General features: G+C 39.9%; 1 protein-coding gene across 1 annotated transcript in view; it reads left to right on the top strand.

The window, feature by feature from the left end:
• Positions 1-1,346: 1,346 nt before the first annotated feature.
• The window catches only part of ca16b (carbonic anhydrase XVI b), a 94,852-nt gene continuing 74,934 nt past the window's right edge, over positions 1,347-21,264 (top strand). Inside the window, exon 1 of the mRNA XM_054616290.1 lies at positions 1,347-1,654. Coding sequence (XP_054472265.1) covers positions 1,570-1,654 — 85 coding nt within the window. The 5' untranslated portion in view covers positions 1,347-1,569. The remainder of the gene's footprint in view (positions 1,655-21,264) is intronic.

Raw genomic sequence — 21,264 nt, 5'->3', positions numbered from 1 at the left:
GTGCAGCCCGGAGGAACGCACAAGGATGCCCACGAGGCTGTGCGAGCTTTGAAAAGGTAGGCATTTTGGAGAGGAAGCAGATGGCCCACATTAAAAGCAAAGGGCCCTTGTGACTGTCTTCAATGGCCCTGCAGAGAACCGGGTAATTAAATGAGAAATTTAATCAGATTCCTCAAATTAAATGTCCAGCTGGATAGTTTTGCGAGAAGACCACTGGCTACACATACACCTAAGGGAGTGTCACTGGTGGATGCTTAATTCTCCAATCAGCACACACCCGCACATGATGATATTCCAGGTGATGATTACTGCTAAAGTATTCCATTCACAGTTCTGCCAGCAGGAGGCAAAGGGACATCAGCGTGTGGCCACAGGAGGGTCGTTTTAATAATGGGGCCTGGGAGGAAGCAACAAAACAGTGAGATGACTGGATGGGGGTTGGAATCAGTGGGTTTAGCAAGAGGGGGGTATTTTCTCCTTTTGCACAAGGCTTCAACCCTCTGTAGGATTCAAAAATGGCCTTTTTTAATCATGTTTGATGCAACATGTTTGATGCATCATTTTTTTTTTGTTTTTTTTGTTTTTTTTAAAAGAGGCAACACAATCCAGTCTGGTGATTTTGACAATGTGACACGAGCCACTAACAGTGGCTTTCTGTAGTCCTGCTTATCGTGGCACCATAGGCAGGATCCAGACTCTGGGTCCGTTCCGACTCGTTCTGCATTCAGCAAATCCAAGAACCGCCTCCCTCCCTCCCTCCCTCCCTCCCCCTCCCTCCCTGCTCCCGCCCCGAGCTGGCTGCCTCTCTCTCTCTCCCCCCCCCTCTCTCTCTCTCTCTCTCTCTCTCGCAGCCCGTCCTGTAGATGGGACCAGCAGCCAGATATCCATGCATGCCTGACCGCTAGTCCACTTCCTGGGTGGAAGAATGGGACATTTCCAGCACCACTTTTCCTCGCGTTGTGCATTGCCCTTCGCCACGCTGCCGCCGCGGATAATCACTTAATAATGACCGCGTGTGATCAATATTATTATCGACCACTTTTTTTTTTTTTTTTGGTGCTTTTCTCCCCCTGTAGTTAAAGACAGCGATTGGTCGCCGATTGACCCTTTCCTCACTACGGGAATGTCGCCATCTGGAAGCCCGCTACAGGCACGGCGGAGTCCAGCACATTTTGAACAGTTTTCTCACCGCCGTAGCGCACGTATCGTGTTATTCCTCGAAGCTAAAGGCAGCCTCTGCTCGGACTGGAGGCGAATCAATTTGTCGCTTTAAAGAAGAAGAAGAAGAAGAAGAAGAAGAAGAAGAAGAAGAAAAACACACACACACACACACACACACACACACACACACACACACACACACACACACACACAGTGACTCTACTGAATCGCTAACCAGTACTTTGATGCTCTGCCTTCGTGGCTGCTGTGCCAACTTCGCCTCTGCTTCGGTCGTGTGTATGTGATTTTTTTTAATTTTTTTTTTTTATATATATATAAAGAAGAGAGAAAAAAGACTCAAACTTTGTCACCCGTTGCCTTCTTGTTGCTCTCGATGAGTAGTCTAACATGCGGAGGATACGGGAACCGAGTTACTGGTGGATTTTACCCTTAATGTTTTTAACCTTGCCCAAACACAAAGACTGCCATCCTGGTAAGTAAGCTGTTCATGTGTGGAGCCTAACTACCGAGAGTCCACAGTGTTGCATTTGTGTTGTTGTTTTTTTTTATAATAAAGGGGTAAAAAGTTTTTTTTTTTACTGTAGATAAACGACATTTTTCCCTCAGTTGCTCCGTTTAGCCCGGGCTCCACTCGGAACAGGGCCGAGCCGAGTTTCACGTCCAGCCGCGGTGTGAACGCAGAGAGGCGTTCAGGCTCCGTGATTTGTGTGTGCGTGTTATTGATCAGGCAGCTGGACAATGGCGCAAACTATCCCCCTGCTTTTGACGTCAGACTAAACAACTCCTGTTTGACCCCGGCGCTTAACATGGTAGCTGAAACACTGGTTATTCATACAACATGGTGTCCCCATAATGAACACATCTCAGGACATGTAACGGGAGATGATACATCCGTCCTGGAGGCACTTAACAGCCACAGGGTTTTTTTTGGGGGGGAATCACTTTTATCTCCCGTGGAGATTGGCAGTGTTTTTTCTTTTCTCAATCTGTTAAACCTGTTGTTTTTGTTTCAGTTTTTTAAAGTTTTATTATAGGCGTACTGCAAATTGTGGACGTGGTTTTATGTGGATGTATAATTGACGTGTCTGCGTGCTGTCATGTGCGTAGGTAGAAATGAGGATGAGGGAGATAGTTAGCGCTGTTGGCTCGTGGATGGATGTGCAAGTATGAGGGGTGATTAATGCCACTGGTGCACAGATATAGTCCTGGAGAATATCGGCTTCAGTGGTCCATCAGTTTGAGATGAATAGTGTTGCACCCATCAGATCCTGCACCACTAGAGAGATACCGGTTAAGGGGTTTGGTTGGATGTTAACAGGTGAAGTATTACTGATGTGCAGCCAGAGGTTGAAGCTGGCTGAACACCAGTTTATTAAAGCTATCCAAATAAGTGACTCATTCTAGTGTTTCTATATGAGGTCATATTTTCATAGGTGTTGCCATCCCAACCTTCAATAATGGCTATGACAGAGCAGTATGTGACCATGTTGAAAACAATTCTGAATATATATATATATATATATATATAGGTTAAATCTCCTACAGATTCACAGAGAGGTGCTTTGCTTTTCAATAGTTTTCCCCCCCAAAGTGCTGTTTTTTGTAGGTTTGGAACAGGGCCTGATTTAGATTCACGTTAATCTAAGGCCATGGTTAACCTTGCACAGATGACTGGTTTGGGTACGGGCTAATATTGGATTGAGGGATAACACACTTTGACACACAAATTCTGCTTTTCCAAGATTTTGCCAGTAGCTCCCACATTTTTGCTGATTTGATACCTAGATATTTGAGAGTTATAAAATCACCATCAAATAATGATACATTGGCAGGTATGACATCATGACACCTAAATATAATCATAATCATTATAATTATAATTGTTTATTAGACAAATGTGAAAACGTAAGTTCTCTACTGAGGAAGACATTTTACACTTCTAAAATGAATGTGGTGCACTCTTGTGGACAAACTATGGGATGTTACCACAATTTTACTGGCATTTCTGCACTGCACATTTATTACATGTCAGCGAACATGCACAATTATAGACATGTGATAAGCTAATATAGTCCGATAACAATTACCCACTAGTTTATCAGTCTGGTTGTATCATCATCCAATTAGAAGCACTTAAAGTAGGAGCAGTAGTTGTAGCTACTTATTTTTATGTTAAATATCATTCGAAATTGTAGCCACCGGAAGGTCTTCTAGTTCATATGTTTTTATTCTGTGGCACCAATCATCTCCCATAGTGAAGTAGCAGTGATGTAACACAGGAGAATGGTTCCTCTCTGAGTCACCCCCCTACTCTGCCCCAAAATCCCCCAGTTCCCTGCTTCCTGGTTCTTAGTTTGCAGCTTTATTGACCAGTAGCCTTCCAGGCCCCCAACACGTCTGACTTCTCTCATATGGCATGTCTCAACAGACCTCTGACACGCAGCAAACAGGCAGTACAGGCTGACCGGCTCGAAGGTGGTGGAGAATAAATCCAATTTAACTACTTGTACACTGTCACAGAACGCATTCATCTACCGTCTAGGCCGGGTGACCTAAATCTTAATAATATGAATTTAGAGTTTACATCATAGAGAGTGATACCGAGCCGGTGCTTGTTCACATGAAAAGAGGAGATTTGAAAGGGACGGGGATTATTTTCTTTTCTTAAATCAATGCATGCCGGATTTAAAGACATAGCTGTCTATGAATCTGGCATTGATTTTTCACGACATCCTAGAGAATTTTGATCAGCCCTGTTTGGAAAAAGCAGTCTTCCATGCTTTTCTCACTAACACAAATGTCTCTCGTTTGTTTTCTCCTAATATTTCACTCCCTTGAATAATATGGTGCTAAAAAATCTGTAAGAGGAATATTTGTGGTTGGTGAAGACTCTACTTGTTTGTTTTAAAGTTGTGTGGGTGGAATTGCAGCTCCCTGGTCTTCATAAGAAGCATAGCTTGTCATTAATTATAGAAATTCACTTTATTGCATCACTTAAGTAATGAGGAAATGATTGCATGCTATTTGAATATGGCTATACAGAAATGGATAAAGGCGTGAAGCCTTGCGATACAGCTGGGGAATCATTTGTAGCAAAGACAAGGACCTAAATTAACGTCATTTTAGGAATCGAAATAAAAAACCAATTACTACTTTTCGACAGATATAATGACCATTTTCACTTGTGTGTACTGTATTGTAGGGATGTTTGTTTTTTTCAAATAACACCATCCTTGTCCACTGCAAATAGAATGTTAGTGAGCAAACATGGTATTAATGTTGTTAATGAGGTCCTGATGTGCTGCTGTGCCAGCAGGATGCCAGCTGTCTGGACATCACTGATGTTGGCAACAGCATCATTATCATCAAGGTCCTTCTCTACATTCTCTGGATAATTGGTTTGATATGTACAGTACTGACTCAAAAGTAACTTTCTCCTGGTTTTAAAACTGCATCAGTAGCATATGCTCAGTCTGGATCGTGGACCGGCTCAGCGCACTATTATCTGTTGCCTCTCGGCCAGCTGCCTGTGCCACCCTCTAAATGGTCCGATGGGGAAACACTGCAAATGTAATCACTTTTCACTCGTGCAGATAATTCGCTGTTTATCCTTTTAGCCAGCGATGCTCATCCTTTGCTTATTGCTTTCAAATGCAATGACCAGCTTATCAATGTGTCTAATTAGATTGGATAAACTTCAAAATAACAATGTCATTTTGTTATTAAGGAAAGTTGTGACTCAGTGTGTTGTATGATGGTGGGTAAGCAGTGACCACCGTGGTGGTATGGGAAAAGCACCCCAGTGTTATTTTTTTTTTTATTCAGTTTCCTGTAAAACTGTAGTAAGTAAGTCAGTTTTATTTATGCTACAAAACGCTTCATTGAAAACTAGGATAACCATGTGAAATGAATGTCCTTTAGTATAACTAGAGGTAAATAAAAACTGTATTTCTGGAGGTGGCAGATAAGACAGTCAGGGGGGGAGCGAGACAAATTTTCAAAATGCGAGCAAGCATAATTTAAAGTTTGAAATGATTTCTTGTACGTAGAAGAGTGTGAATGATTTATTTTGGGTTCAATGTTAATGTTGCAGAATGTCCTCACTGATGGGAAATGCTGTTTGAAAAATTGGTCATAATTTCCCAGGATGTAGCAGGGCAAGCCTAAGTAAACATTTGCAACCTTGTATTAGTTTCAGAGTTGCTCTGTATTCCCATACTAGATGTAACATTGCCTTGTGCTTTGACACCAAAGAGTCATAGTATGCAGTAAGAAATCAAATCAATAAAACTGTCTATATTTATAGAATATATTTTTATAACATGAAATTCTACAAAAAAATTGGTTCATAGCGCTACTAGCGGTTAAAAAAAATCAACAAGTTGCATTTTTTAAAAGCCGCTAGAGGAAAGTAGTTTCATTGATCCCCTGCAAGGTGCATGCAGGATACAAAGCAGACAAAGTACATATACTCTACCACCTAAACCTTGTTTTCTCACTGCTCTCTAGTTGTATGTTATTATAATTGAATTAGAAGAAAATCAATACCTAGCGTACCGTTTCAAGGAGCTGAAACATAACCAAAAGGCCGAGATGGAGATGCTGGCATTAATACTGAAGTGGAATGTTTCAGTGGATATGAGCCCAACATTATGAGAACAATGCTTTATTGAAGGGGGAATTCTAGTAATTTGACATTAATTGTGATTAAGATGTTTATTTGTATAACTTATGTTAATCAAGGCAATCAGTCTCCACTTCATTACTCGGTGTGTACGGTTGAGTTCACTCTGTCTTCAGCCAAGATACTCCAAGCTGGTCACAGTAGCATTTTAATGTTTTAGAATGACTCACAGCCACTTCACTCCAAATCATTTCATCTGTCCTAGCAACATGCAACCAAAAAGGCACATAGACATACACAAACACACAAACACAAACCAGATTAGACCAGGCTGGTTGAAACTAGGGAGGATGAATGCTTTTGGGGAAACGAGTGTACTTATTTCCTGTGCTTCATGACAATAGTGATTAATGTCCAGGCAATAAGGCAGTGTCACTGAAGGACATATACTGCTGCACTCAAGGACTTGAGCCATATCAATAAATGTCCTGTGTCCTTCAGTTGCCACGTCCTCTTTCCCTTTTTAACAGTCTTGCCGCGATGTGATACTGTGTCAGCTTTACTTACAGCTGGACTGTCAGTCAACTCTGCCCTCTGGAGAGTGGACACAATGGGACCCTCGGGCTTCATTCCCCCCTTTTTCCTGCATTGTGCTATTGTGGGTCAAATGAGCATGCGTTTGCTTTGTGCTTTTTTTTTTTTTTTTTTTTTTTTGGTGGGCTACATTCAAGATTGTCTTTTTCAGAGGCGAGGAAAAAAGCAAATTCAAAAGTAGGCTATCCCATCCACGGGGCTCATTTTCTCTGCCGTGAATTATGGCGACAATCACTGAAGATATGGGATTAGGCTGTGCATGTTTTATCAAACTCAAGGTGCTCTGCAGAATGCAAAATAAGCCCGTGCATTGAGAGTCAAGTTGCATTTGATGAATTTAATTTTAACCGTTGCATAAATTTTGTAGGTATTTTGAGCTACTGTAGAACATGTCTGAAATATACCCGTGTATACCTATTTTGTTACTTTGCATTAGATCGCTTTTAGATTCAAAATTGTGTTCACCACAGTCTTCATATATAGAAAAAGTGGTCTTTACCCAGCTCTCAACACTCTACAGTGGTTGTCGTTCTGTATAATATAACTGTCCTGACAGACAAATGTTTTGTTCAAATGAAACAGCATAATGCTTTAGATTGAAATTCCGGCATGCTTAGATCTTTGACTGTTTAATTTAGCAAACAACACAGGGTTTTGGTTTATGCCACGAGAAGCTTTAGCTGTGTCATTGAAGATAGTTGTTTATTATTGGATATTAGATATTAGAGGCCAATATCAATATGAGAGTTAAACATATGTTAAAATATCTGCTGATGGTTGATTTCTTGTATATAAATGCCAAACATATTGTCCGAGATGTTTGATTATGATCCATTAAATTAGGTTATTAGAGAAATGTGACCAACAGGTTATATGTCCTCGGATATATAAACTATGTACCTTGTTTTCATTATTATTTAGTAGTCAGTGAGTGTGATTTTTAAAAGGCAGCTCTAACATTAGTTATCTTCGGGGTTAGCAGCTGTTAATCAGCAGCTCAGGCTTTTTTGATCTATTTACAGAAAAAAATACTCTCACATTTCAGGGTACATGTAGATAGTTATGAGAGCAGACAATAATGCATCTCATTGCTGTATAAACTATCTCTGCCTTTTGAAGGTTTTTGACTGTAGGACGTCTGGAAAGGCCCGTTGCTAAGTAGGGGAAAAACAGCCGTCGCTACCAGCGCCCTAATACCCAAAAGAGTTCTTAAAATGTTGCCATCTTTCCAAATGGTTGTTTGATTAAGCTATAACCAAGAAGCTTCCAAATCACCCAAATAAGAAGAAGAAGTAGTAACAAAGGCAGTTGAAAATAAATTGACTGAGGCACTGAAAAATGTGGGCTGTTGGAATTTAAATGTCTTCTTCAAGTAAGTAAGATAAGCAGGTTGCTTTGACATATCGCGACGATGCAGCATAGCATGATGTATTGTTTATTTTGGGATATGCACAAATATGGATATATCATATTACAGTGTTGAATTGTACTGTTGTTCACCGCGGAACATTCATCTTAAGTATTCGACATAAGTGGTAAATAAAGAGGAATAGTGAGGTTAACACCGAGCTGCTATCCTCTCTTCCACTCCAGTGCTAAACCCACTTCATTAATTCCTTGTCGAAAACGTCCCCCCCCCCCCCACCCTAAGTTAACACCCTGAGAGATCAGTCCCCAGGCTCTTTTCCTTTGGGTTTCCAATGAGATTGATGTTCTGTTTGTTTCTCTCACACACTTCGTCTCCATGGGAGCTTTCTCTACTTCGCCAGAAAGCTCAAAAACAATAATGAAGGGGGGGGAAGTGTCATTGGTATTTTACAATGTTATTAAAAAGCAAAGTGTTTCAGGTGGTGTTTGGCCTTTTCCACGTGTTTATTATATTGTGTCTGAAAGCTTACTTTTGGATGTTTAACTATTTTGCAAATTCAATTTGTGAGAGGAATGTGTGGTATTTTAATAATGACAGAGGCAGCTATTGTGAAATTCTGGTAAATTTCAGAGGCTTCCAAGGGAGAGGATGTGCTGAGTTGGATAGTTTTTTTTGAGGCAGAAAAGGAGTTAAGAGACTACCCTATCGATCCTGTTGACATGTTCCCCTTTGGGGAATGCAAATGTTTCTGTTCTTCAACACAAACAACCAAACCATACCGCTAGTGGAACCCTAATTAACTAGGGATTGGAATACCATGGCCTTTTCCTTTTGACATTTTCATATTTCAGGAAGACGTTGTTTAATGCTTCCTCAACAAAGACACCGCTCGTCTTTATTAAACGCTGAAAAGTCGACATGGTTAACAGGTGAATCTGTAAAAACTAAAATTAAAACACCTCCTAGTTGATCCCGGGTAATTTTAGCCGTACAGATTCCCGCGTGTATGCTTCATCTGTCAAACTCCGGTGCGAGGTGAAGGTGTGATAGCTGCTGTATTTTGTATATTGCATTACTGTATTATATTGTCACTACTAAACCACACAGCACAAGTGTTTAGCACAGCGGAGGAGACCAATCCCCAGGTATCCACTAGTCACTCAGGGACTCCAGGGATCATCTGCCCCAACACTTAGCAGCCAGCGCGAGGAAGATGGGAGCTAGCAACCACTCTGCCTCTCAACAGCCCCTCGGTTGTCAAGGCATCGAGGCATCATCCGCATCGCTGTAACGTTTAGAGTTACAAGTGACCTCTCTGAATGCCGTCTTTATAAAATGGAAGTGGTTGCTTTCAGATTTAAACAACAAAAAGATTATCTTGTATTCAAGCCCATGGATATTATATTTGTCCTTGCAATAGGAGATTTGGAGTATTCTTTATTTGGTAAAGAGGATTCAGAGGGTGGTATTAAGGACATTCATCTTGGCGCTGGTAACACTTACTCTACGCTCTCATTTCTAACAGAAGGTTGCTGATTTGTGTAGAGCAGCAACAATTGGTTGATTAATCAATAAGTCGATTGAGTGAAAACTTTATAAAAATCACCAACTATTTTGATGGTTGCTTAAGACTCTTGGTAAACATTCCCTGGTTCAATCTTCTCAAATTTCAGGATTTGATAGTTGCTCTTGGCCATACACTGTAATCCACTGAGTATCTTTGGGTTTTAGACTCTTAGTTGGAATAAATAATAATTTGAAGACATCACCTTGACCTGTGGGTAATTGTAACAGGCATTAACCACCATTTTCCAATATTGTAAAGGCAAAGCAATCAATCTAGCAGTTGAATTGATAGTTGCTGCCCTAGATTTGTGATTACAGGAGACTCGGAAATATACAGTAAAAGTCCTATTTTAAAGGTCAGGATTGAAAGATTTATTCCAACGTGTCTGCCATTTGAAGAGTGTCATTATAGCCTCATCATCGCTGTGTTATTATCAATTAACTTGCAGTCAGGTCAGACAGGCCCGCCTGAACTAGAGTATAAAAATAGGAGAGAGGCATGATTGGAAACAGCTTAGATGCTTTGAATGCAAGCGTTTCTATAAATTCTGTGTTAGATAGCTGTGATACTTTTCAAAGTAGAACTGGTGTGGATGGACAGATTACAGCAAATGGCAGTGTTTTTATTAATGGCGCTGCTGGTTAAGCAAAAATGTCCTTTCAATTAAAATGTAGGAAAATATTGCCTAAATATTAGTGACTCATATTTGAAGAGAATCTTTTAATACAACAACTCTTGTTTTTGTTATGTTTGTTTTCATACCCAAGATGACAAGTGGTGCTTTTCAAAGATAGGGAAGATCGCTCTGGAATATTAAAGGCAGCAGAATATGACTTGAATTTAATTAATGTTAAAATGAAAAATGTTCTTGTGTTAGAGTCACAGACTGTGGAAAAACACCGCTATAGAATCTGTGACATCACACCACAGGTTTCTTAGGGAATGTTTTAAAACTAATGACTGTTTTAATTATTGATCAATTACTTTTCAAATTAATCTTTTAATCTAAAAACTGTCAAAATAGTAAAAATGTCCACCTTCATTTCAACCCCCAAAACAAAAATATTTGAACCGTTCCAAAGTCAGTGTTAACAGTCAACAATTCAAAATGAGGTATTTTTACTGTTCTTATCGCCATCGATGGTTATTTACATAAAACAATTCAAATGATTAAGAAATGCATTCTTGTATTTTTATTTGAATAATTGCTTTGATTAAAACAAATCATTGGCATTGGTAGTTTAAACTATGTCTAGTAATCAGCTTAGAGCTAGTGTCAACACGTCCAACAGGTCACATAGGTTGTTCCTCAGATGCTTCTTTTGGACTCGTCTTCTTCACTAACACTGAAGAGCTTCCACACGGACGACATGTTGTGTGTGAGACGCTTTAACGATACCGTCTGTTCCGCTGTGTGCCGACATAAAACAATCATGCAGCTGCGTGTGCGTGTGTGTAGATGTGACCGGCATCAAATCTGAAATATGAGACTGACCGGCCTGACATGGGTCATGGCCGGTCAGCTCATATCCGGCCAGTTTCGTTTGCCAGCCGGTCTATCGGTGCATCTCTACAGACGTAGTTTAATGCAATCTTTACAGGTATTTAACGTTTTTGAATTTGCACCAAGGAGGAAAGGTAGAGCTGAGAGAACGACAAGCCTGCAGCCACCACCATGGTTGGCTGTGATGATAATCATGCTAACACACTTAACGATATCCCCTTAATGAAAATAATATATATTTTTTAATCCCATCAGATGTGAAGCTACATTTTGAGAACCTTATTTCTTGTACAAATTCTGTACCTCACTGAAGAGTTTCTCCTTTAAACGTATTTTTCCTTTAAATCTGGTTCTCATCCATCGCTGCATTTCCTTCGTCGAGGATGTTTCGGGCCATATGAACTGCTGCTAAATGCACTCCCACATCGGCTTCACCACTTAGCTGTGGTGTTGCTGCTTGATTAGAATCATTACCTTGAGTCGCGGCCAAGCACAGCTCTATTGAATGCTGTTTTTCAGCCTTTGTTCGCTCCTGCTCTTGTGTGCGTTTTATCTAAAGTTCATTAGCCTTGGGTTTGTTTTGCTGCAAGTTTGACTATATGTAGGCTGAAATTGGTGCCAAGGTGGCTTCAGACAAGCTTGAGGAGAAATTGTATGGTCATCTATTGATGGAGTCTGCTGTTGATTTGACCAGAATGGGATTCACTTTCAAACCTTAACAAACAACCACCAGGCTAACCACGTAAGAAAGCAAGGCCAAACAAGTGTGTGAATGCGGAGGAGCCATGGTCCGAGCAGATGTCCTCATTAGTGGCTGTCTTATTGTGAAATGCCAATAGATTTATTCCATCACTGTACCTCTAAAGTTAATCAGCTGCATATTGTGTGGACATCCGATATAATCTCTGCATTTACAGTTGTTGAGAGTGAAAGAAATGCCACACTTAAAATCACAGATTTAGGTCCAGAGATGACAAGAACGTGTTGCATTTTTATGTGTCTTTATTCCGTTCACAGCTAAATTAATATGTATAACAGTTGGAAACATCATACAATTTTAGTCACCAAAAGGGTGGGGATGAGTGCAGACCGACAATATCTTGGTGTGAAAATGAAATTGTTTTATTTTCTTGAACTTTAGCATGATATATTTTTAGGCAGTGTAATGAAATTAAAACATAACAGAGGATGATGAATATATCATGAATTGTGAAAATATTTACAGCTTCAGTGTGCAAAAAAAACCAACTAACTGAACAAATTAAATATCATTTAAATTAAAGCGTAAAGGTACAAAAAAATTGATATATTATTACTTAAAGCAAGAATGGAGCCAGCATGCAGCAAAAACACTGCTGACATGCTGTTGCGACCTTAACTTAATGTCTAGGGGAACACAGGAAGTAAAATAAAAATAAAAAAGAAACGGCAGAGACACATGAAACAATGTCAGTTTTATCATTCATTGTATTATATCATAAAGCAAAAAATATATTTGTTTTGCACTTGTGATGCAGTATAAAATAATGTTGGATGCTTCTGTGTATTCTGTGCTTCAGTGTTTGCTCCTTGCTTTTCTCGAGCAAAATTGTATTTGTTTGTGAAGTTCTTAAAATAAGAAAAAAAAAAAAAGAACTGTGTACACTGCACACTACTGAGGCTGCTAAAGAGGTATCGAGTGCCCTCATCTTCAGGGTTTTATTTATCGTTTCTAAATACAACCTTCAAGTATTGATTAGAGTTCAACACCAAAAAGCATTTAGAGAGGAAGGGAGCATGTCTGACTGCTTGTATGGCCCCGGGCACACAGGAAGAGCCTGTTTGGAAGTGATGCATGCAAAGTCATAGAGTGCTACTATCTATGGCCAACATTGAGTCATTTGGACAGTGAGCTTTTTTTCACCAGTACTAGGCCGGGGTTTTCTACTGAAGCACATTTCCTATTTGGTATTTGATTCCACATATTCTCTTGAATTTGAAGCTTCATTATGGTTTTATTTTACAGCTGAAATCGCTTTACCGGAGCAACAACAACACTCATTAACATCCCGGGTGTCCCGCGATTAAATCACCCAGCCCGGCAGTATCAGTGTCACGCTTTACCTGTTACGTTAGATGGAACCATTTACATTGCCAGCAATCAACCGTCACCATTCATGAACACCAGTGATGTGTGAGGAGGGTAATGTATCCACCAGAGGCAGCTGATATAATTTCGGGATCAATAACGAGCCAGTTCACGCAGGGCTGCTCACCGTGTCCTCAGGAATGACCTCATAAGCCATCCAATTGCCACATATTGAAAATTGAAAACCTCACTTTACACAGTAAATTTTCTTCACGTTGTCAGAGCTGTTATGTAAGGTCCTGCCGATGCGTGTGGGGGAAAAAGTTTGAGGATTGTTTATTGTAGATTGGAAAGGGGAACAAGCTAAAGCTGGTGTTGTAAAGAGGTCACAAGCCCCATATTTATTTAATCTTGTTAATGGTTTTCATCACAGCCCCTGATGCACTCAATCAGTGAGGGACAGATATTTAATGCACTTACCTTACTTTAGCAGCATTGCCCTAGAAGCCCACTGACACAATTCAGATTTACTATATAACTGTGACCATGTCTGAGGTGTAGCCATCCATTGTGTTCAGACTGCATGTGAATGGCTTTGTTAAACTTCTCCACAGGAAGTCATGACGTTTTAATTGATAAAAGAGTCAATTGTGGTCAAACAATAGAACAATAGTTCTCTACCAGCTTCTTATGAATAGAGAATAAATGCCAGGATGTGTTATATATTTTTCTTTCTTTTCTTTTCTTTTTTTTCTCTTTTTTTTATAAAGTAAGGCTGAATACACTGGAGACTTCCATCGAGACCTTTTTCGCCCACATGCTCTATACATGTCGCTTGATGCACTACACTATTCCTTGTAGTAAAAGGTTGAAGAACAGTGAAGCCCATCACACACTGCACTGCTCAGGTTTCATTTCCTCTGACTTCTGTATTATTAAAGCACTGGTAATATGAATACTCACAATATAGCCGTTTTAAGAGGGTGGAAACTGCAGGAAATGCAAGTGGGCTGAGAGTTGTTGACGCACTGGAATTTGATTATTTCTTCAGCTACATTTAGAGAAAAGACTGCCGAGCAAGTGTGGCATAATGAGAAAGTTTAGCACGCCCCCTTTGACCTTCCTCCTATTCTTGCTTGCTTTGTTGTTGAAGTTCTGCAATATAACACAAACAAAACTGTTTTCTGTTAGGGAGGAGGTCCAAGGCTGCAATGCACACAATGCCTACGAGTGTGTGTGTGTGTGTGTGTGTGTGTGTGTGTATTTGTGTGTGTGTGTGTGCTCGTGCTTTCGACTTATTTAAAAGTTGGGTTTGAGTTTCTGTCACTTCACTATCTCTCTATATCTCACTCTGAAGTTGTATTTTAGGGTTTTCAGCGCCCTGCATGGCATTCACAAAAAACGTCTAAGCTCAGCTCCGTTGAATGTGTGGCAGCACTTCCTGTCAATTAACATGATGAACAAAGAAGCCAGACAGGCCTTGACATGCACACAGACCAGCTCGTATATGCAAATGAAAAAAAAAATAGATTAAGACGTGCCGTCGAGGGAAGTTTTAAAATTAGTTTTTGGATTTTTTCATTTAAGTCTTATTCTTCATTGAGTTACTGAAGGACCAATTTTAACTGTAGACTAATGGGCTTAATTTCACTTAATGTGGCTGCATTTTTTCAGCCCAAGGGCGCTGATGTCCTCTTTGCTGAAACTGCTAGTTTGCTTTTAGCTGTGTAGGCCTAAATATTCTGCATTGGGATTTGAGTTGTTGCTTTATTATTTCTGAGCTTGATGTTTTAGCCCTAAGGCTCTGCTCCCTCTGTTCCGTATCTTTGGCTGATCTTGGCAGTTCCAGTCCGAGGTCCTTGTGTGACTCAAACACTTCCGGGAATATCGAGCCACATCGCCCACTTCCCGAGGAATGAGAAACAGATGCGCTCTCAAAAATCAAGCTCCACTTACCCCCCTTTCTATGCTCGTCCCCGGACCTTGTTTTACCATCTTGACTTTCACTGGTAACCATGTAAACCTCCACACGCTGCCGATTGAGTCAGGTGTTTGGCATTTGAAATAAAATGAGCACATTTGAAATGGAGGTGTGTTTGTCATAAATACATGCGTTAGTTATTCACCAAAACAGAAAGACAAGCAGATGTTCTCACATTTGACAGACGTCATGCATTGCAGATGAGATTGTACCAGCAGCTGTCTCCCCCAGTATGCACATTTGTTCCTCATATACATAGACATTCTGCATTGAGAGTCTGCCCTTCTATAAACCCGCGATGCCTCTGATAAACACAGCTCCCTTCTCTTTAGTACTAATTCAGACAGAATAATGTAAAAGAGTTTAAGACTGCAGTTTGTATAATTAGTAAATTTCATGATATGCCTTCTCTCTCCCTGTAATTGAAGGAAAAGATGAGAAAATGGGGATGGATGGCGTGCACGAGTTGTGCTTCCCTCTCCCTCCATAACTACTGTGGAAGTGTCTGTATGCAGCTGTGTGAATGTGAAGCAGGCCAATGCTGGAGGAAAATGTCAAAGATAACAACGCTGACTGACGAGTTTGAAAACTTTGACGTTATTGAATCGTACATTTTTGCTGAAACACTTAATAAAGTGTGGGCTCTTCGGGGAAGGTAGTGTTGTTTCACATTTAGTTTTTTTTTTTTTTTTTAGAGCACCTGCTTGACAAGTGAAGTAGTGTGAGGGCACGTAACTCATCGCTGACAGAGTGCAAGTGAGCCCAGTTCACTTTGCCTCGATTATTAAACTTAATTAAACTGATCCTTTCTCTGTGATAATTACTTTTGACAACACAAAGAAACACCAGTAATGCGCAGGGGATTTTTAGCTGTTCCACTGCCTCGTGTCATTGCCAGTTTACTATACTATGATTATCATGTTGTATAACATTTATCAAGGTGGTATGGATAGAAGATCTATCTCGATAGAGGTCATTTCATATCTTGATTATCACGACATAGCTCATGTTAAAGTAGTTAATTATATACATAAGCTATATGACATACCTACACAGTAAAGTCTAAGTCAGTGTGAATTACATGAAAAATGAAAAGTACTGAGTAGTTTCTCATTTAATTAAGAACTTTAGTGCACATGAACAGAAAAGTTTCAAGTGATATTGTAGACAGTTTAACACTGACCGTTAACATGCATGCACACAAATAAAGACTAATTTGATTGAACTTAGGAGTTTTAGATTTTCTGAGTATTTTTCTGTCAATATAAGCTTGTTTTTATCCATTAAGATAATATAGTTGTGTATCACAATATGTTACATGGTTTCAACACAATTTGATTCCATTGAAAGACGATAAATTACAAAAGTGAATTATCTCCCAGCCCTATTCTATTGCCCTTAAATGAATTCCAACACACAACATTAATTGATCCCAGTAAAGAGTGAGAATGTCAAAGCTTAATCTTCTGTGCCATTCCCAAAAACACTTAAAAACACATCAGAGCCACACTATTGTTTCTTCTTGGCATGTTCCTACATTACCATGAACCCGGGCGCTGTAGTTTATTTCGAGGCAAACCCACATACACCATCCTGCTCACACGTGTGCAGCTGAAAATAGTCCCCAACAAATACACTATATACATCCTGTGAAGTATTTAGAGACGGACTAATGCCTTGTTGGTTTCGGTCTTTTCATGGGATTTGCTGATAATACCAAAATATAGCATAATGACTGTTTTAGCCTTTACAGTCTGTCAATGTGGCTGGGTAAAAATAATAGATTCATTGATGACTCAATCCTTGTGTGCGGGCCTAATTAGTGTTCATTTAGTCTAACTAGTACATTGCAGTTCAAAACATTCCTGTTAAGAACGGGAATGCTTGGCCTGTGGTGTTTTTGTTGCAGCTTTCTTGAGGACCGCTCATACAAACAACTTTACAGGCAACACAGAGCTTCTTTGTTCATGTTCTACATGAACAACAGTAAAATAGGCTTACTGTCTGTTTCACCTGAATAACACCAGGGGCAGTCTTTATCTTTAGGCATGTAACTGCCTGGGGGCTAAACTAAAGGGGGCCCCAAACAACTACAGATGTATAATGTTAATATATGAAAAGTAGTTCTATTTTAAATCATTGTACCCCGAAGCCCAACCAAAATCACTTGTTTTCATTTGAGAAAATAACAGTTTAGATTCCCAATATATGTTCATTTTCTTCAAATAACAGCTGTTTAAAAAATTAGCTGGGATTGTTTTCAATATGTGAGAGCAGCTTCGGGGTCCTGAAGCCCCGCCCCCGCTGCTACACAGAGAGCTTTGTGCTTGATTATTAACATTGAACGTGTCACGTGTCCAAATGGCATCAAATTCAAAAAAAGCACTCCATGGGGTCTCCAGCAATACACCCACCAAGTGTGTCCCTGCTTTATAGTTAAATAATATTCATCGTAAAAAAAATGAATGAGAAGCCTTTAATTATAGCCATCTATGGGGAGATCTGCACAGCTGACTGTCCCCTGAATAGGTCTCTCTGCTAGTTATTCAACATAAGAACACCTGGATGTCATGTCTGGTGATAATAGGACAAGCAATAGCACTATTTTAGTGTCAAGAATGAGGGCGACAATTTTGTTTTGTTATAGATTTTTTTGAAGAAGCAGTACCAACACAATTAGGACAGCAATCTGAATATATTTATGTTTATTTGTTAAATTTTGGTCCAATTTATGGGTTAATGCATCTGGAATAAACTGTATTGAGCAAATACACATGAACAAAATCACATTAAAGCAAAAATAGCATCCATGCTTATTGTGAGCATTTAGGCTTGAGGAAATGTGTTGCTTAACAGCAGCACTTAATGTGTAAATTACTTTGTCAATGCAGGAGGCATTTGATAACTTTTCCATCCCAGACAATCCTCCCGGCTATAAGGACATTCTAGCATTACTCTACTTCACATACATGATGCGAGCTTTGCTGATAAGATTGATATTTTAACTCCGGCCCCCAATGACTAATGGAAGTTAAACGCTCCTGTGGTTGTTGTTATGCTGCTGTTTTTCAAGGGCTCTCAGGGGTTCTTAGCTTGTTGTTGAGTGTGATATTATGGAACAAATAGCATTGCTTCATGGTGGTGTAGATGATTTAACTGCCCTCAGGGCAATGAAAAAAGGAAAATGTTTTTGTATGCCGAGACACTGTACAAGTTGTTGTTCTGTAGGTGTTTTGATGCTTTTTTATTTCCTCCATGCTTCCTTAGAACGTACAGATGTAAAAATCAGGCTAAGTTTCACAATGTCTGACCGTACAAATATCTTTTAGGCCAAACTCTCTGTATATAGCATCTCATTTCAACTATCGGGTAACCTAAATAGTTGCCATTCACTTGTGTTTTCTGGATTTAAGATTTATGAACGTCGTTTGAATGCTGTGCAGCTCCCCTCGGTCGCCTTCAGGCCCAACGCCGACTATGTTGTCTGTCTGCTCTGCTCTGCTCTATCGGAGATGCTGTGGCTTTAATCCTTTGCCCACAGGGGACAGCTGACATGGATGAGAGTAAACTGTTGACATGGTGCTGTCTCCTATGCTCCCTGATCAAAGACGGTGTAGCCCTCCTGTTTCACAACCTGCCTTCAAATATGCTGCAAGTGTCTGCCACAGAGACAGCCCTCCCTCTTTGTTTCACACTTCATGTTAAACCCTGTGTTCCTTATAGTGCATTGATACGTCTGATGGTAACAAAGCAGCCGTCTATGACTTCACCCATTTAGACTCGGTGACCTCCCGCCAAACAATGCATTTGATTTGGAAAACACTGTGTAAGTGGCTCACAACATAGTGGAGAGCATTTTTGGAGACAGTAATGCATCGACTTTAAGTACAGGGAAGGACTTGGCTTGATGTAGTGCTTAGTTTAATTAATCCCCAGTAATGATGCAACTATTAGTAAGAGCTGAGCTTGTCTTAAGTGGCTGGAGGTGTGTGTGTGTGTGTGTGTGTGTGTGTGTGTGTGTGTGTGTGTGTGTGTGTGTTGTGTGTGTGTGTGTGTGTGTGTGTGTGTGTGTGTGTGTGTGTGTGTGTCTGTGTGTTTTGTGAGTGTGTGCGTCTATGTGTGTTCATTTGATGTGTGCAGATGCTGATGAACTACAACTGAATGTCTTAAGGAGGTTGAGCTTCAGGAGTCCAGGGAGTTCTGCTGTTTTTCTGAGGTTGCCTTTAACCTTGTGAGAGCGCTAACAAGTGTCATATACATTAGTTGTCATGGTTACTATTTCATGACGCATAGCATGTGCTTGTACAGTGAGAGAAGGGTACTCCTGTCACATGTGTAATAGAAATGGAGATTTTTAAATGTCCATGTTGTTGAGAGAGTCCTTTTCAAACGAGCATAATCTGGATCTGTTTTGGCAGATAACGTACGTTATATAACGTGTATATATAACAATAATGTTATGTGTATATTATTTGTATCATGGTGCCAAAATGGTTCTGGTTGGTACAGCTCTTTTGCTATTGTTAAAATGAACCAATGCATACAGGAAGAGACTGTTGTTATTCTTAGTGCATTTTGGCATAAGCAAATGTGTGAATACATTGTTTTTTTAACCCCTTTTTTATGTGTTGTACAAACAATCTGTGATACAACATGGATTATCTAAATGGGTTAAAAAAAAAAACTGTACTGCAGCTGGCAAAAGGGATTTCTGCTTCATTCTGTTTCTGGCAGATTGTCATCTCTGCTTTTGTTTTAGTTTTTCCTGCCATTCCCTTTTACACAGAAAACAATCTGCCGGCCCAATTGTTTGCATCCTTCTAGCAACAGGCAACCAATATTAGCTAATACATCTCTGGGTTTTGAATGCCACAGTGGGCTTTGACCGCTTGAAGCAACACAAAACACTCTTGTTTTGCTTGAGCACCTGATTGACAATGGCTACAGCTATGGACATTTTCTTCCCTAATGGCACAGACTGCATCCATCGTGTAGCACATTTTCCCCCAATGAGTTTGATTATTGCAAGTCTGGGACTAGCGACTGTGTATGCTTAAGGACAATGTGTGCCTCTAGCATTCGCTGTAATTCTGTTGACAATGTTTGATTTCTTTCGGGCAATTATCCCTTAGAGGCTCAGGAGGCATTTGTGCCCGGAAGACACAGGGCTGATTGTCTGCCCTCCTGATCACGTACACTGTCTGCATTTTACTGACCGAAGCAAGCAAGCCATTGTGGCATTATTATATGCATGTGTATAGGGCTGCAGCTATCAATTTTCTAGGGATAAAAAATATGTGTGCTTTATTTAGGAGCAATAAATATACAAAAAAAAGAAGATTAGACCAAACAAATAATTTATTTTATTTTCTCATTTTTATTGTTTAAATTGCATACACTAATATTATCTGTCAAAACTAGTCGTTAGGTTATATAATCTAAGTGCCAATTATTACATTCTGTGTTTCAAGGCTCTAGACCAGGGGTGTCCAAACTTTTTTCACTGAGGGCCACATATAGAAAAATATACGAAAGGCTGGGCCACTCACTAGAGGAGAGGTATATCGCCTCACCTCTAGTGTATTAAAGTTAACAAAATCAATCAGATGTAGGTAAATTATGCTTGATATTTGAATATGCTTAAAGAAAAAAACATCACAACTTTCCATTAATGGGTTTTCATTTATTTTGTTATAAAAATGGTTGGCAGCTCATTTTCAAAACAGCAGCCTGAGATTGCTTCTTACTCAGGATGGTGACCCTTCACAGCCCTGTATACAGAGAGGGGGAGAGAGAATAGGGGGACAAAGGGATGGGTATATTTAAGCTAGTTATACAAATAAGTTATTGGGGTTGTTAACAAATTAACTAACGTGGATTTATTCGAGCCGTATGAACCGAAAATAAACAATTTTACTGTGATTTAATTGCAATAAATGTACAAAAAGGGACGCTGAAATAACAACATAATGATGGTGGTTTGTAAAAAGTCAGAATTCATGTTTTGTTAGTTCTCTTTGCAGGAGGAGAAGGAAATCACTTTTAAAATGCCTGTTTTGTGAACGGAGCTCGGATCGATGACAGAGTGACAGGAGGAGAAGCTCAACGCTGATTGGCTGTCGGAACACAGCGTCCCGCGAATATGTCAACTGATTCGCGCCGCCAGGCTCGAGTTCGCATCTACTGGCGAATATTCGCGTCTGTGCATTGACTTTACATGTAAACTAGACGCGCAAAATATTCGCTTCGCTTTTGGTGTGAACGCAGCATTAAGTGCAAGTTCATGTGTGGGCCATATTCCATTATGTTTTTAGAATTTGTAGCGGGCCAATTAAAAATGGACCGTAGTTTGGACACCCCTGCTCTAGACTAAGC

This window comes from Anoplopoma fimbria, chromosome 17 (genome assembly GCF_027596085.1).
Source record: "Anoplopoma fimbria isolate UVic2021 breed Golden Eagle Sablefish chromosome 17, Afim_UVic_2022, whole genome shotgun sequence".
Taxonomy (NCBI): Eukaryota; Metazoa; Chordata; class Actinopteri; order Perciformes; family Anoplopomatidae; genus Anoplopoma; species Anoplopoma fimbria.
Note: the sequence above shows the minus strand (reverse complement) of the source record. Positions and strands in the feature narration are given on the sequence as shown.